The sequence below is a fragment of the Anguilla anguilla genome, chromosome 3 (assembly GCF_013347855.1).
Source record: "Anguilla anguilla isolate fAngAng1 chromosome 3, fAngAng1.pri, whole genome shotgun sequence".
NCBI classification, from domain to species: domain Eukaryota; kingdom Metazoa; phylum Chordata; class Actinopteri; order Anguilliformes; family Anguillidae; genus Anguilla; species Anguilla anguilla.
In genome coordinates this window covers 11,673,908-11,689,600 of record NC_049203.1, presented here as the reverse complement: position 1 = coordinate 11,689,600, position 15,693 = coordinate 11,673,908, and the positions used below count along the sequence as shown (strand labels likewise).

Below are 15,693 nucleotides of genomic sequence, written 5' to 3'. Positions count from 1 at the left end.
ACAGCTAGACCGTGTCATTTAATAGCTGTGGAGCCACCCTGCAGTCCAATGTAACAGAATCATAACTTCATTGCACCTGTTGTTTAAACATATGGGTGAAATCTGAAATCAGAACGAGCAAATGGTTAAACTAATTATAAATTATATTATTTGGTACCGAACAAAATATATGTACACTACATGGCCAAAAGTATGTGGACACCCGGACATCACTCCCATATGTGCTTATTGAACATCTCATTCCAAAACCATGGGCATTAATGTGGAGTTGGTCCCCCCTTTGCTGCTATAACTGCCTCCACTCTTCTGGGAAGGCTTTCCGCTAGATTCTGGAACATGGATGCAGGGATTCGTTTCCATTCAGCCACAAGAGCATTAGTGAGGCCGGGCACTGAAGTTGGGCGATAAGACCTGGCTCTCAGTCACCGCTCCAATTCATCCCAAAGGTGTTCGATGGGGTTGAAGTCAGGGCTCTGTACTGGCCAGTCAAGTTCTTCCACACCAAACTCGGCAAACCATTTCTTTATGGACCTTACTTTGTGCACAGGGGCATTGTCATGCTGAAACAGAAAAGGCCCTTCCCCAAACTGTTGTCACAAAATGTAAGCACATAATACTCTAGGTTTTTCAATGTCATTTGTGTGTACTGCAGATGAGTTGAAGATGGTGAGATTTATGTAACTGGGACACCAAGGAACCATTCACGTTGTTGCAATAAGTAACAAGTTACCTGAAATAATGACATCAGCTCAACATCAAGTAGCAATCTGGTTTCATTTGGTCCAAATATGCACCAAGCCAAATTGCACTTAACTTCAGCCATCACTAAGTTACAAGGTGGTATGCAGCTGTACTTTTGTATGCCATGTACTTAACTATAAGATATTTGTGGAGTGACTCTCAAACAACTGCCTTAGAGATCTGCTTTAATGATATGAAGTTCTTGGTTGAAATTCAACAAAATGAACAAATGTATACACACTCTAGTAAGACTACTAACAAAAACCTGAAAGGCTTTAGTAAGCATCCCCACATAATGTGTGCGAAACAGACAAATTGAAACTAAAATTCTTCCCTGAAACTGCAGAAATGTACTACAAATTATGATAAACTCACATCAGAAAATACAGCTCAAAAACCTCTTCAGTAACAGAGCTCCGAAATAGTAATGGCTTTAAAGAAAACAAATTTTTACACATTTCTGAAATGCGACACGAGGTTGGTATGAGGCAATTAAAATGTTTCATGAAATACGATGGAATCTAGCTATGCTCCTTAGTTTTTTAAAAATCTTCTTTTCTCCTTGTACTTTAATCCCATGTAGAATGTGAAAGAACAAAAAAAAAAGAACATGTGTTTATAATGCAAATGAACAAAACAAGACTATCCACTAAAAGGGAAATTAACTCATGTTAATTTCGTGTGTAAGCACAAAAAGATGTAGAAGTAAACCCTAAACTGCACAGTACCACCCATTCACACTCCACTAATCTACTCAGTATTACTAAAGCTCCCCATTCCCTGAATGCCTCCCACCATCCCAGTCCCTACACTCGCTTCTACTGATTTCAGAGCTGGAACCGCCAGCTCAGATGTCCCAGACGGTCAATGTTCTTGTGCAAGACACTGTAGATGGGAGCAAGGTAGCGGGACAGATCCCCATCCCTCGAAAAGTCCCGGTAGAACAGCCCTTTTTCGGCGCTGAAGGTGAACTTCTGTGGCATGGGGCTGTTTCCGCGCATGTACTCCCACACTGCCAGCAGCAGCAGTCTGACCTCAAAGGGGGTCAGGTGGGGGAATATCTCGTGCACGTTGCCCAGCGCAGGGGGCAAGAGCTGTCCCTCCCCCATACAGGACACCAAGAGGCAGGAGGCCTGGAGGTGCCAAGGCGAGTCCAGGGCAGCCGGTTCCCTGGAGGACTCCCAGTGAGCCAGCAAGGTAGCCAGCAGCCCCCGCAGAACTGCCGAGCAATAGCACAGCGCAGGGCGGCCGGCTGCCACCACACTCAAGAGGTGGAAGAGGACAGGGTTTCCTTCGAAGCAGCGGCGAATGTGAATGTCTCGCTCCACCGTGGTCCTGGCGTGCTCCTCTGGCGGCCAGGCCAGCTCCCCGTTTGCCACATCCGGGCAGACGCTCTCCACCAGCGCCACGGCGATCACCTTGGCAGCTTCAGCGTTGATAGGTGCAGGTTCTTCAAATAGCGGGTCTGAGTGGTGGTAGCGGGCACCGGCTGCACCATTGCTGCTGTTGGTACCGCTGCCACTTGAGGTACAACACCGAACGACTACAGCGGACAGGGTCTGTTGATTCTCAGTGACCCGGTCTGGGGCTGGTTGTGATGGGGTGTGGGGTGGTTTCAGCCCTTTCCCAATCACTCCAGCATGAAACACAGACCACACGCTTCCTGCAAAGTTGACCGTGGTGCCAAACTTGCAGTTGATGTCCAGTAGAGAGGCTCCCAAGTCTGGAGTAAGAGAAGTGTCTCCACCAGTTTCTTCTTGTTGGCCTCCAAATAAATCAGCATTTCCCTGGTGCAAGGCGCCCTCCACCAGCTGCTGAAGAACAGACTTTAGGGTGAGCGCGGAAAAGGCGGCCAGGCGGGACAGAAGGCGGATCGAGCAGCTCACCGCTTCTCTTCCACCTCCTCCGGCTTTCCCGTTGCCGTCGTCTCTCAGCCGGAGAGCCAGGAAGAAGTGCGCGACCGCAGCCCTGGAGATCACGAGCAGCTGTGCTGGAGAGGCGGCTCGAGGCAGCTGACTGCAGGACAGGAGGCGAGCGGCGGCCTGGGACACTGCTGGGTCTCCATGGAGGAGCAGGGGGCAGAAGTCGTGGAGGTGGCTGGAGACAGCGGCCCCGACCTGAGCAGCCATAGAGGACTGAGCTGCGCTCGTGCCTCCAGCACTCCCTCCCTTGCCTTCTTCCTCCTGACTCTGCACAGTTGAAGCAAGGTTGTTGAGGAGCTGTCCCAGTTCCTTGCTTCCCAGGCTCTGGGTGTGGATTTGGGCCACACAACACGTCACGGCAGCTGGCAGAAGCCCAGGCAGAGAGGTGGAGAGTGGAGTGTGTAGCTGGGCAGCCAGAGCCAGCTCCTCTGGGGTTTGGGCCAGAGTCAGGAGCTGGCACAGAGCCTCAGTAGCTACACTGGCACCCCCGTACACAGAGAGCAGGCACAGCAGCTGGTGCAGCCAGAGGTGGCGTTTGCGTTCGAGCCTCAGCGTCTCGATGCACAGCTCTCTCACGTGTCCCCGCAGCTCCTCCAAGAAGGGGATCACACGGGGAGGGAAGGATGAATTGGTGGGAGAGGAAGAGGAGAGCGGGTAGCCGTCATCGCTTTCAGGTCGGTTGTAGACCAGCTTGTGCAGGTGAAGCAGGAGTAGCTGGAGCAGGCGGTCGCAGGCCTCTCTCACCCCCTCGTGCGGGGCCGGCGCCAGACCTGACATGATGACGGAGGCTGGCGTGGCGGTGTCCACCAGGAAGCGCAGGACACGGGGTCCACCGGCAGGGCTCTGGCTGATCAGGTGTACGGCCAGGCCCAGCATGTTGTCCAGCTCCTCGCGTGGCAAGCCCTGGAACTGGGCCTGGAGCTGCAGCAGGACGGGCGGCCTCAGGGTCTCCACTAGCTCAGCCGACACAGCACCCAGTAGGGTTGGAGACAGAGCCGCCAGCTGCAGAAGGAAGGGCACAGTGGCACGGCGCAGCTGGAGCGGGCTGTCCCTCAGCCCGACGCCTGATGCAGGCTGGGCGGGGCACAGGCTCTCCTGGAACATTCGCAGAAGCTCCTTTTTGATGCTGTCTGAGTGGCGGGATGCCAGGTGTCCCAGGATCCCTACCACTGAGCCAATTTTAGGAACCCTGCTGCTCTTTTCTGCTGACGGGGGTCCTTGCTGGTTGGGTATTTCAGGAGAGGCGGCCCCCTGATACCCATGGGTGCAGAAGTCCTTGAGGCCACAGGCCAGCACGCGGCTGATGATGGTGCCAGGGAAGGAGGATCCGATATGGGCAACAACCCAGTCAAAGTGTGGGGAGTGCTGCACTGAGGTGTCCAGCAGTGCATCCACACAGGCATCAGGACACCAGGCTAACATGGCCGCCAGACACTGGGAGTAACTCTCCATGAGGGAACGGGTGGCTGTGCACGACATCCAGAGCTGCAGCAGTTCGTTCAGGCTTGACGAGTGGGGAGCACCACGTCGGCCCGCGTGCTTGCTGCTCAGCTGCCCTAACAGATCTACAGCCCAGGCTGAAACCAGAGGTGCCCAGGCTTTAGGATTCAGACGGACAAACTCAGACAAAACAGTGTGGATTTCCTGTATCACATCCTCCAAGCCAGAACTGCCACTGCTGCTGACTCCATTGTCACCTTCCCCATCCAGGTCTTGCAGGAAGGTGATCACATATTCGTCATACACCCCTCTAAGGTGCTCCAGTGCTGCTCCTCGGCAGGCTGGCACAGTACGGAGGAGACGTACAGCACAACGGGCATGGTCGCGGATGCTTAGTTTACGACCCTGCGTCTGATCAACCCCACTGATGAAGGCCTTTATTTCAAGGGCTAATTCCTGTGGACTGAGGAGAGAAAATTGGAGAGGGTAAGGAAGGTGTGGGGCAGAGAAATGGAAAACAGAGGACGTGGAATTATACAAAAACCAATGGAACTGGGTGCAAAGTAACAATCATTAATATGCAACGGCTGCGTAATTCAATCATAACATATTACTTTTCGTCTAAAAATTGCTCGCTAATATGGACTGACGGTAGTGTGTAGTAAGAAAAGCAACGAAAAAGTAGTAGTAAAAGTGATTCGATGCGTAAAATGTTTCAAAAACTGCATTGCTAGTAGTAGCTAGTTATAAGATAAATATCTAACCTTTGAAATTGTTCAGAATCGAATGTCCTGAGAACATAAGTTATCTGACTATTCAAGAACACAACTCATTTTCATCTGTCTAATAAGTCACAAATCAAACTGTATAAAGAAAAATTAGACGACCAACTAGCTAGCATACTTAGGCGAGTACCTGATGGAGTTATGAGAAGGTTGGGGTGATTGCATCGCTGTCAGCGGAGCCCCGTCAAACACAGCAGACATCGTCAATTTTACGCTTAGGAATAGCACATTAAAACGAATCTTCCAAGCAAACAGCAGTTGTTATAGCTAACTACATATGACAGCTAAGCACAAAACTCTTTTCCCTTTCTTTCAGAAAACCGTACCTATAACAATTTCGGACCTTTGAAATACTCAATTCCACAGATCTACCACATACAAAACACACACCGTAGTGCGCTTGCCAGCTGTGGTGTTACAATTGAATCTCTCCCCCGGAGAAACGCGTTCTAGCTCTGAATAGTTCCTGAATTCGTAACTGGCTGAAGTTCATCATAAAATACTGTTTGCATGTACCACGACTTTGCGTGCCATTCAGGTATCTCGTATTCTTGGATTAAAGCAAAATTGTTGTGAGTAGTAGGCTCTACTCTTACTATACATAATCAGGAGGCGTTGCTAGGAATTCTTGGCCGCCTGAAAAAATATTGTTCTGGGCCCCCCTTTTTATATAGAACTAATAGGATTTTTCAGCTGTGGGCCCCCTCAAGCTGTGGGCCCCTAGGATTGTCACCACCTTCCACCCAACTAGCGATTGCCCTGTACATAATACCACAAAATTGAGTTGATTATATTTACAGGTAGTGTCCAGATGGTAGACACACCAATACAAAGTCACTTAATAGGGCGTTGGGCCACCACGTACCGACAATCGCTTGTGGCATTGCATGTATTAGCATCTGGAATTTTACTAAATACAACACCAGTCTTCCACCAATAAGTTAATTAACTCATGTCTTGCTGATGGAGGTGGAAGTCGGTTCAGTTGGCTCTGTTTGGTTCAGGTCTAGTGTCTGGGGAGGCTATGGGATATGGATAACATTTATTGTCATGGTCATCAAACCATTGGGTAACCCACACCTGCCATTTGAATAGGAACATTTGTCATCCTGGTAGACACTCTGCCCGATAGGAAATAAATCCTGCAACATGGATGAAGGTGATCACTCACAACCATTAAATTGCATTGAAGTTGTCTTCTAAGGAAATTAATGCAACCTAACTATGCTATTCCTACAGCCGCCGGTTTGTCTCCCCAGTTTTCTCACATTGTAGTTCAGTCTTCTATCAGCTAGAGGTTGCGATAGCCTTTTTGTTCAGTCCCTTCTCAAACAATTATTTCATTTGCACCACCTCAGTAATCTATGCTGATGAAGTAATTGACACTTATTAATATGTTTTTCATAGCATTTAAATTTCCATCCATTTTCACTTTCCACCCTGACTCTCCCCATGTGAGATAAACAACAACAAATTTGAATGTCTCAATTGGAAACGTCATTGTCTAAGTAGTCACTTGACTGTGCAGTTGATGTGCCTACGGGGACTCCTCCTAGAGGATAACAATTGAAATACAAGTTCAAATCCATGCCAGTCACATGGGGGAGTCAAACTGCTGGCCCTAGCTAATAGCCCCCACAAGTCGAGCCACCACAACCCTTCACTGTCGGAAGCAAGCACTGAGGTCTGTAGTGTAATGAGAGTTTTGTGTGTTGCAAGCCAACAATTGTATTCTTGATCTGTACAGTTCTTAACAGACCATTCTTAATTTAACTGCCTGTTGAACCCATAGTCTTAAACTTGCATTGAGCGGTTTTCCAAACAGAAACTTCTGTCACATATGCCTCCAACAACCACCCCTCTTTCAGCATCACTGAGCTTTCATCTACTCACCCTGCTAGTCATAATTATAGGTAACCATGCCTGCCCAGTGTTTATGGGGGACCCTAAGCATGCTGGAATGTTAATTGCTTAATTAACTAACTCATTAATTAAGGAGCTGCATCTGTATGGAAGCACTTACTTTCAATATACGTTGTGTCCTTCATTTACCCAAATGCTTCTAGCTTATTGGCCACTACCTGTAGTTAAGTTAGTTAATGCTTACATAAAGGTCTGACAGAGAATACTAGCACAGGTGTTCCTGAACTGAGGCCACCTGGCCATATGTATAATAAAAAAATTAAATTGTATGTTCACTTTTACAAGGATATTCTGTATATATTTTATGAAGTTCATATTTAAGATTTAAAAAGAAACACCACCTGGATTACACATGCCTGGTAATGTTGTGAGAATTTACAGTATTATTTATTTTGTGCCAACTACTCAAATTGATCAATAATTTAATGTCATATATGCTAGGGAATTAAATAGATACAGCAGCCTGCAGTAGATGTTGAATAAAAATGTCAGTTGGGGTCCTCAAATCACAAGATGGTCAATATTGCCAGGCCTTGAGATGGAAAGGTTTGGAAACCCCCTGAACTAGGGTGCAGTATTTTGTACCAGTAATCCAGATCAAATTACCGTGAGTGATATAGGAGGCACGTGACATTGTGTCCTTTTATTAGCCTTCAAAGGCCAAAACTTAATCTCAAACCATCTGAAATATCTAGGTTGATAAATTGGACTGTGTTCAGCTTCGGCGTTATTTGAGGAAAAACAATAAACGAAGCACTAGAGCCAAAACCGTAAACATCAGCTAAACGTCCCATGTAACTGTTATCCGGAAGTAGCCACGTTAAAAATCATTGCTCTTGCCGTTGTCAGGTGACATTTGTCAGCTGCTTGACAGTCGCTTTTTTGCTCGCTGGCTTGGCTGGCCAATTTATCTAACGTTTGGGTTAACCGCTGTTAACGCTGTTAGAATGCTGTGGTGTAATGTATGAGGATCTGAGAAATCAGTTTATGGTAAGTATTAATCTGTCATTATATTAGGTTGTGGTGTTAAATACGAAAATATTTGAAACGACAGCAGAGCGGAATGTCGAACCAGCTGGTTCGGAATGGCCAACTGTTGTTGTTTTGCTTTTTGTTCTATGATGGCGGAGGCTATTTGACATGTATAGCAAACGTGCTAGCTAATAATAGCAAACAATTATTTAGCTGATATGCATATAATTGCATGAGTATTGAACCGATTTTCTTGTTTTTAAGACACTGTCATGAGCGTTGTGGCCAGACAAGCAGGTATATCTGGAAAGTATAACGTTTATAGCAAACGCGTAAGCAAGCCAGAAATGTAATGATGCTCGTTTGGTTGTTGACAATGTAGGCTATGTTAGTCGATAAAGGGAATATTAGGGATCACAGCTACCACCTCAAAGTGATTTTGAGATGTAGTTGTTGCTAATCCCATTTAGTAGCTCGATGCATCCATGCTTTTCCACCGAGGTTACGTTATCTTTTTCTACGGATAAGCAAGAATGGCTAACGCTGGCTTGTTGGCAGTATTCAGATGATGCATAACGAAAAGCGTGACCACGTTGGCAAGTAGATGCAAGGTAACACATGTTTATTGCCATTAAAAACACATGTTTTTAGCATGTAGATTGTCTTGTAGAATTATCTTCATCAAATCTTATTGGGATGGATCGTTGCTTGTAACTGCACGACTTGTGATTGTAAGAGTCAAACCAGTATCCCCTGTAGGCTGATAACCTAACTCCGTGACTTCGTTCATTACTTCGTGTGGGAACAAGTGTAAAACATATATAATTGGCTTTTCACGGACACTGGGTCAGTGTATTTGTTTGTTCAATCCACCAGTAACTGATAGCATAAATAGACCTATCATTTCATTGCTGGTGTCATTAGTGACAGTTTCTTAGATACCAATATCCATGCCGACATGGAACTTTCACTTTCAAATCTCTTGCTGCCGAGTGTAATATGAGTAAATCACATGGGTTCTTGTTTGCTGAAGAGAGGGTTCTACAAAACTCAGGTGAATTTCCTGTAAAATAAGAATTTGAAAGAGAGTCAATTCAAGCTTTCATGCAGCCATATATTCTTTTTTTCACAGAGAGAACAGGAGCTTTATTTTAGACACTGAAGGCATTTATAGCTAAATATCTTGTCTGAGGAAGAGAGGATTATCATGGCTCCGACTTTGGTAAGTAAGAGCACAGTTTTTTAAATAAAAAAAGACAGAAGTAGGCCAAACCACACTTGATTATTCATATTTTTTTAGACCTAGATGTGTTAAACAAGGTAATCAGGATTTTATACAATTTGCTTGTGCTTTTGGAGACATGACAAACAAAAGGTCTGTCTCGACATTAAAATCAAAACTAACAAATCAAAACTAAGTCCATATTAAGTCTTTAAGAGGTTAAAGTAAATAAAGTGAACACCTTTACTTTATCATTTATGATGGTGTAACTAAATGTACTTTATTTACCCACCAAGGAATTTACTAATCAAACTAGTCAGTTTGTTCAGCAGCTGCGTTTGGTTTTGTTTCATTGGTTCTCAGGATTAGACATGATCATCTTTGTTGCTGTAAAGTACATGCTAAGGTGTCTTTACTCAGAATCTGTGATCTTTAGCCAACATGTAACAGAAAGAGAATTTTTTTTATAGTGCTACATTACTGAGCTCCAGTAGAATTCATCAGGTCTATTTAATCCAGGTTTGTTCTTATTCTGTGAGCATGGAATTTAAGCAAACATTTCGTTTTGTGTTTCATTTGATTTAAATCTTCAAACAATTTTGTGTAAAAGAGCTTTAACAAATCACAAAATTAGGGACTAAGGGAGCAACTGAAAATAACTTTTGCAGGGAAAATGGTCAAAAATAATTCCAAATGTGACTGTATTAACTTTGTGGCCTCAGATGATATCAGTGGTTCAGATATAAGTCCAGAGTGTGGTTTTTATGTATTAACAGTAATTCGTGGTGTTTTCTCAGTTTGATCAGAAGCCAGAACCCGGGGATTTGATTGAGATCTTTCGGGGGACCTATCAACACTGGGCAGTGTACATTGGAGATGGTTTCATCATTCACCTTGCCCCCCCAAGTAAGACTGCTACTCATGGATTCTAGGTGGGATGTTTCAGAACAGGATGCTATGGAACAACCACTACAAACCAATGAACAGGGAGCTGTCATTGCTGTCTCTGTACAGTCCATGGCTGTGATACTCCTTTGTGTCTCTGTTCTCTCTCATCTCTTGCCCCTCCCTAGCTGAGAGCGCACAAGCCGGTGCCTACAGCATGATGTCAGTCCTGTGTGACAAAGCCAAGGTGAAGAAGGAGGAGCTGTGGGAGGTGGTGGGGACAGATCAGTACCGTATCAACAACCTGCTTGATGACAAATACAGACCCAGGAGCCCTAGTGCCATAGTGAAGGAGGCCAAGAGCTGGGTGGGACAGGAGCTGCCATACTGCGTCTTTCGAGGGAACTGCGAACATTTTGCTACAGAACTGAGATATGGGAAAGCTGAGTCACGACAGGTAAGCCGTACGCGCATATCAGCGCACATTGCTCCAGCCACAATCCTAAACACGTCACATTTCTAGCTCACAAAATTAGTTGTTCTACAACCATTGGTGCCTAACTCTGTGTGTCAATCTGTGTTTGTGCAGGTGCGCCATGCTGTGGAGGTAGGAGTAGGAGTGGGAGTGGCAGCTATGATTGGCGTGGGAGTCCTTGCTGCCGCTGCTGCCATCTTTGGAGGCGGGAGCAAAGAAAAGAAGAACAACCAATAAGCTGAGGGAGCTCACAGAAATGCACAACCAACAAGCCTTAATTGAATTCTGCTCGCGTTGCCATACACTGACCTTTTCCACAGCTTTCGGAATGGCAGTTCTGCTCAGATTGTAGATAGCTTCAGATGTCCTAATTTACAAAGTAAATGGCAGGCAGCTAATATAAGAAAACAAATGATTTGAACTAACTGAAAATGAGTGGTTATCACAGTTGCTTGTTATTAGTTTTTATATGTAATATTAAATATGATTAGCTCAGTATTGGCTGGGGAACTTGATGTGCAGCTCAATAATGGCAGGTTCAGATCCCAGTTTTGAATATCGCTGTTGTATCCTTATACAGGCTATTTAACTGCATTTACTTCAGTAAATATGCAGCGATACTGATCAAGTATGAGTTGTGTAGACAGTAACAGTAATGATGAAGGGCAGTAATTATGAAACGTGGGGAACAAGATAAGGTCTGTAATCATTCTAGATTAACACGATGGGAAAGTATGTTACTATAAACCTGTAAAACACTAATTCAGATGCATCTCAAATGCAATTATATTTTCACTAAACATTATTATAAATGTTTCACTTAGATTTTTAAAATGTGGGTATTTAGTAAACGTTCACAGTAGACACCCTGTTTAAGCAATAGAAAATAAAATGTAAGTTTTGATTTTCTGCATTAAAATTGTTCATGTTCAAAGAAAGAAAACTGCAGGTAAATTAAAATGCATTAGCAGTCCCCTGTCAATCTGATGTCTTTTAATAGTTTGTACTGTATTTGTAGTATTGTTATAATGTTAATGTTAAAAGATTAATGTAATAAAGAGTGGATTAAATCAACCTGTTTTAGCATTAATTTTCAAACTAACCATAGATTTCTGTGACCCCATTTTAGAGCTTGACAATGATCTTGCAGGACCAAAGTCCTCCTGGCTTTCTATCTTTTTAAATAAAAAGGAGACCATTGTGCACATGGTGACAAAAGCAAAATTCACCTGTTTAATTTTTGTTTATCACAGCCAACATACTTGGAGGACCACTGACACTCGAGGCTCAGGGAACATAGCTGCAAAGGTACAAGATCACAGTACATGCTGTCTACCATAAAACACAAGTCAGTAAAGTGCACATGCCACTGGAAATTACTAGGTCATCACATTACAGCTGACATGGCTGATTCTGTTTTTTTCTATGGTGCCTTCTATGGCAACTATACATGTAACCTCATTGCACATTGACTATGTAAAATGGTAATTTATTTGAATACACTGGAAATGGTTTAGGTTTACACGGGGATTTAAGAAATATCTTAGCTGCTGACATATAGTATCCACTGAAATTATTCTCACCTTTCGCCTTTGTTAAAGATTCAAAAAGACTCTAAAGTAATGATGCAATTGCTGAGCTTTATTCATGTTAGGGCATGGAAAATGTTCTGCTTTATTAAATATTCACCCTTTTTCTTTGTACCCTCCCTTTGCAAGCAAAATATTACTTCTGATGATTACACCCTGCCCCCCCCCCCCCCCCCCCATCCCTTTGGACATGCAGACAAGCCAGAGACTCCCAGTACTGGCCACACAGTCCTACAGGATAGCTAAAACCTATTGGGAGGGCATATCTGACATCGCTGATAACAGAATGACGCAAACAGCCAACACCCACAAATATTGTGTGTAAACGTACTTAAATGAAATCACTCATCAAATTTGTTCAGCTGGTTGCTAGGTTATGATGAGGATAAATACATACTTGTCCTTTCACTATTCTGGTTTTGGACACGATGCTTCACTGAATGCTTCCCGATACTTATAGATCTAGCTTAAAGCTTGGGTGGTAAAAAAATGTCCTACCAATAATGAACAAAACTGATGCTTTGTAAACTACTGCCTGACTATTGAATATTACATGTCCAAATCCACTTGCCTCCCCTGGACTGCTCTAAATTCTTTTCTATTGTATCTTGATTTGCCATCTTACCATTTGCTTGGGCCAGTTTGCATTAGAAACATGTTGTTCTTGGCACGGCTTTAAAAATCTAAGGTGGGACAATGGCAATGTAGCTTTTGTTTCAATCCCCAAGGCTCCCCTTAATTAAAATTACAAGTCAGCCGAATCCCCAACCCCTCTGTCCTCCAGCAAGATGTCCCACTCTGTCAACAGATCCTCCCTTCAGTTATCCTCTTCTCCTTCCCTTTGTCTGCACTTCCAAAACCTAATTTCTCTGTTCGCCCTGCTCTTTTCACCTCAAGTGATCATCCCCCACCCCTCCAAAACCCTTAATCTCTTGGCCAGGTTAGTCCCTCCTACCCACAAACCCCCCCTATCCTGAACCCCCTAGCCACTTCTACCAGCACCCTCATCACAGTGGCAGCAGATGATGATCTCTGCGACATCCCAGAGAATAAGTCACCCTGTGACCCTCTGACCCCAGCAGTGTCCCAGTTGTATTTGCTGGTCAGGCATGTCCCCCCTGGTAAAGTCACCTCAGAAAGCAATTTTGAGATTTGAGTCTTGCTAATGCCATTTTGTAGCTGAGTGCAACGACTGTTTTGCTATGGGTAGGCAAGAAAAAGTCTAAAGCTGTCTTTTTGGCAGTAATCAGATAATGTAGGACACAAAAGGTGCACATGCTGGTGCTTTGATCAAGTGGGTTCAAAGTAGTGCATGTTGCATGTTTATTGTCATTAAAAACACCTAGTTTTTATTTAGCATTCTGATGGCTTTGTATAATAGCTTTATCAATTCTTATTAGGATGGATTGTTATAAGGCTTGTGGGTATAACACGTGAAACAGTCAAACCAGTATGCTGACTTTGAAACATGTTCATTTTCACTTTCAATATTTATCCCTCCCTGCTGAGTGTACTAGCAGCCAATCACGTGGTTAATTGTTTACCGAAGGGAGGGCTCTGCACACCTCAAGTGAATTCGTGTACAGGGAGAAAAGCAGCTTTATGTTAGACAGTGAAAGCATTCATAGCCAAATATCTTGTCTGAAAAAGAGTATTGTCATGGCTCCCACTTTGGTAAGTAAATTTACCAACTTTTATAAAAACAGAAGTAGGCTAAACCAAACTTGATCATTGCCAATCTTTTAGACCTAGAGGTGTTTAACAAGGGAATAATGGTTTTATGAAATTTGTAATAAATCAAAACTAAATCTGTAGTAATTCCTTAAGAGGATAAAGTAAATAACACCAATGTTTTATTGTGTAACTAAACATACTGTATTTCCCAGCCAAAGAATTTACTAATCAAACTAGTCAGTATGTTCAGGGGCTACGTTTGTTTTTATTTCACACTGGCAATCAGGATTAAACATGAAAATTCTTTTTTGGTGTGACCAAATCTGCTGTATATAGGATACATGCTAAGGTATCTATACTCAGCATGTGTGACCTTTAGCAAACATGTAACAGAAATGTCATTGTTTGCCATAATACTGGGCTCCAGTACAATACATCTGGACTATTTAATCCAGTTTTGTTCTTATTCTTTGAACCAGGCATGTGAGCAAACATTTCATTTATGTTTAATTTACTGAAAATATTCAATTAATTTTGTATAAAAGAGTAAAAAAAAAAAAAAGGGAACAATCGAAAATGCGAATGGTCACACAACACAATTCACAAGTGTGACGGTATTAACTTAAAGTGACCTCTGAATATATCAGTGGTTCAGATATAAATACAAAGTTTGGTTTTTGGTATATTAAGAGTAATTCCTGCTGTTTTCTCAGTTTGATAAGAAGCCAGAACCTGGGGATTTGATTGAGATTTTTCGGGGCACCTATCAGCACTGGGCAGTGTACGTTGGAGATGGTTTCATCATCCACCTTGTCCCCCCAAGTAAGACTGCCACTCATGGATTCTAGGTGGAATCACTACAAACCAATGCACAGGGAGCTGTCATTGCTGTCTCTGTACAGTTGATTTCTGTGATACTCCGTACGTCACTCTCCTCTCTCATCTCTTGCCCCTCCCTAGCTGAGACAGCACAAGCCGGTTCCTTCAGCATGATGTCAGTCATGTGTGACACGGCCATGGTGACAAAGGACGAGCTGTGGGCGGTGGTGTGGAATGATAAGTACCGTATCAACAATCTGCTTGATGACAAATACAGACCCAGGAGCCCTAGTGCCATAGTGAGGGAGGCCAAGAGCCTGGTGGGACATGAGCTGCCATACAGTGTCTTTCAATGGAACTGTGAGCATTTTGTCACAGAACTGAGATATGGGAAAGCTGAGTCACGACAGGTAAGCCGTACGCGCATATCAGCGCACAATCCTTAACACGTCACATTTCTAGCTCACAAAATTAGTTGTTCTACAACCATTGGTGCCTAACTCTGTGTGTCAATCTGTGTTTGTGCAGGTGCGCCAGGCTGCGGAGGTAGGAGTAGGAGCGGGAGTGGCTGCTATGATTGGTGTGGGAGTCCTTGCTGTTGCTGCTGCCTACTTTGCAGGCGGGAGCAAAGAAAAGAAGAACAAGCAATAAGCTGAGGGAGCTCACAGAAATGCACAACCAACAAGCCTTAATTTAATTCTGCTTATGTTGCCGTATGCTGACCTTTTCCACAGCTCCAGGAATGGCAGTCCTGTACATTTTGTAGCTTCAGGTATTCAAAGTTACAAAGCAAATGACAAGAAATCAAATAGTTTGAAATAACTGACAATGAGTAGTTATCATGGTTGCTCACATAACTCACCTCTGCATCTGTGATTCAGTCTGTCGGTATAGAATCCTGTTGATAAAACCTCAATAAAAAAATAATTTTTCATGCAATATTGTTTCATGCAATATTGTATTTGCTATTCGTTTTTACAAATATGGAATATAATCAGCTCAGTAGTGGATAGAAAACATAATGTGCAACTCAATAAAAGCAGGTTGAAATTTCAGTTTGAGTATCTCTGTCATGTCCTCATACAGGCTATTTAACTGCAATGACTTTAGCAAATATGTAGCGATGTATTGTAAACTTCATACAGCCTTCTTTGCTCATCATTATAGAGGGTTTAACAAAGATGTCAGTTAAAGAATTATTTCTTTCTGAAGTGGCTTGTCTCTAACAAATTCAGTGGCAGGGGAC

The 15,693-nt window shown here is 43.7% G+C and overlaps 3 protein-coding genes across 5 annotated transcripts; 2 read left to right on the top strand and 1 right to left on the bottom strand.

Annotated features, from left to right (window-relative positions):
• Positions 1-906: 906 nt before the first annotated feature.
• ints5 (integrator complex subunit 5) lies at positions 907-6,750 on the bottom strand. The gene is made up of 2 exons (XM_035411629.1): positions 5,019-6,750; positions 907-4,566 (listed from the first exon to the last, which is right to left on the bottom strand). Exons 1-2 carry the CDS (start codon positions 5,087-5,089, stop codon positions 1,569-1,571), a joined length of 3,069 nt encoding a protein of 1,022 aa, XP_035267520.1. The 5' UTR covers positions 5,090-6,750; the 3' UTR covers positions 907-1,568.
• Positions 6,751-7,643: 893 nt separating this feature from the next.
• Positions 7,644-11,439, top strand: LOC118223242 (phospholipase A and acyltransferase 3-like). Of its 2 annotated transcripts, XM_035409498.1 has the most exons (6): positions 7,658-7,801; positions 8,342-8,394; positions 8,916-9,005; positions 9,803-9,911; positions 10,079-10,347; positions 10,480-11,439. In XM_035409498.1, the coding sequence occupies exons 3-6, from the start codon at positions 8,991-8,993 to the stop codon at positions 10,600-10,602; spliced, it is 516 nt and encodes a 171-aa protein (XP_035265389.1). In that variant the 5' UTR covers positions 7,658-7,801; positions 8,342-8,394; positions 8,916-8,990; the 3' UTR covers positions 10,603-11,439. The 2 variants fall into 2 exon arrangements, with proteins under 2 accessions (XP_035265388.1, XP_035265389.1); XM_035409497.1 differs by lacking the exon at positions 8,342-8,394 and having other exon boundaries at positions 7,644-7,801.
• Positions 11,440-11,534: 95 nt separating this feature from the next.
• Positions 11,535-15,502, top strand: LOC118223241 (phospholipase A and acyltransferase 3-like). Of its 2 annotated transcripts, none has more exons than XM_035409494.1 (4): positions 11,535-11,673; positions 14,342-14,450; positions 14,589-14,857; positions 14,976-15,502. In XM_035409494.1, exons 1-4 carry the CDS (start codon positions 11,572-11,574, stop codon positions 15,096-15,098), a joined length of 603 nt encoding a protein of 200 aa, XP_035265385.1. In that variant the 5' UTR covers positions 11,535-11,571; the 3' UTR covers positions 15,099-15,502. The 2 variants fall into 2 exon arrangements, with proteins under 2 accessions (XP_035265385.1, XP_035265386.1); XM_035409495.1 differs by lacking the exon at positions 11,535-11,673 and adding an exon at positions 12,918-13,628.
• The last annotated feature ends 191 nt before the right edge of the window (positions 15,503-15,693 follow it).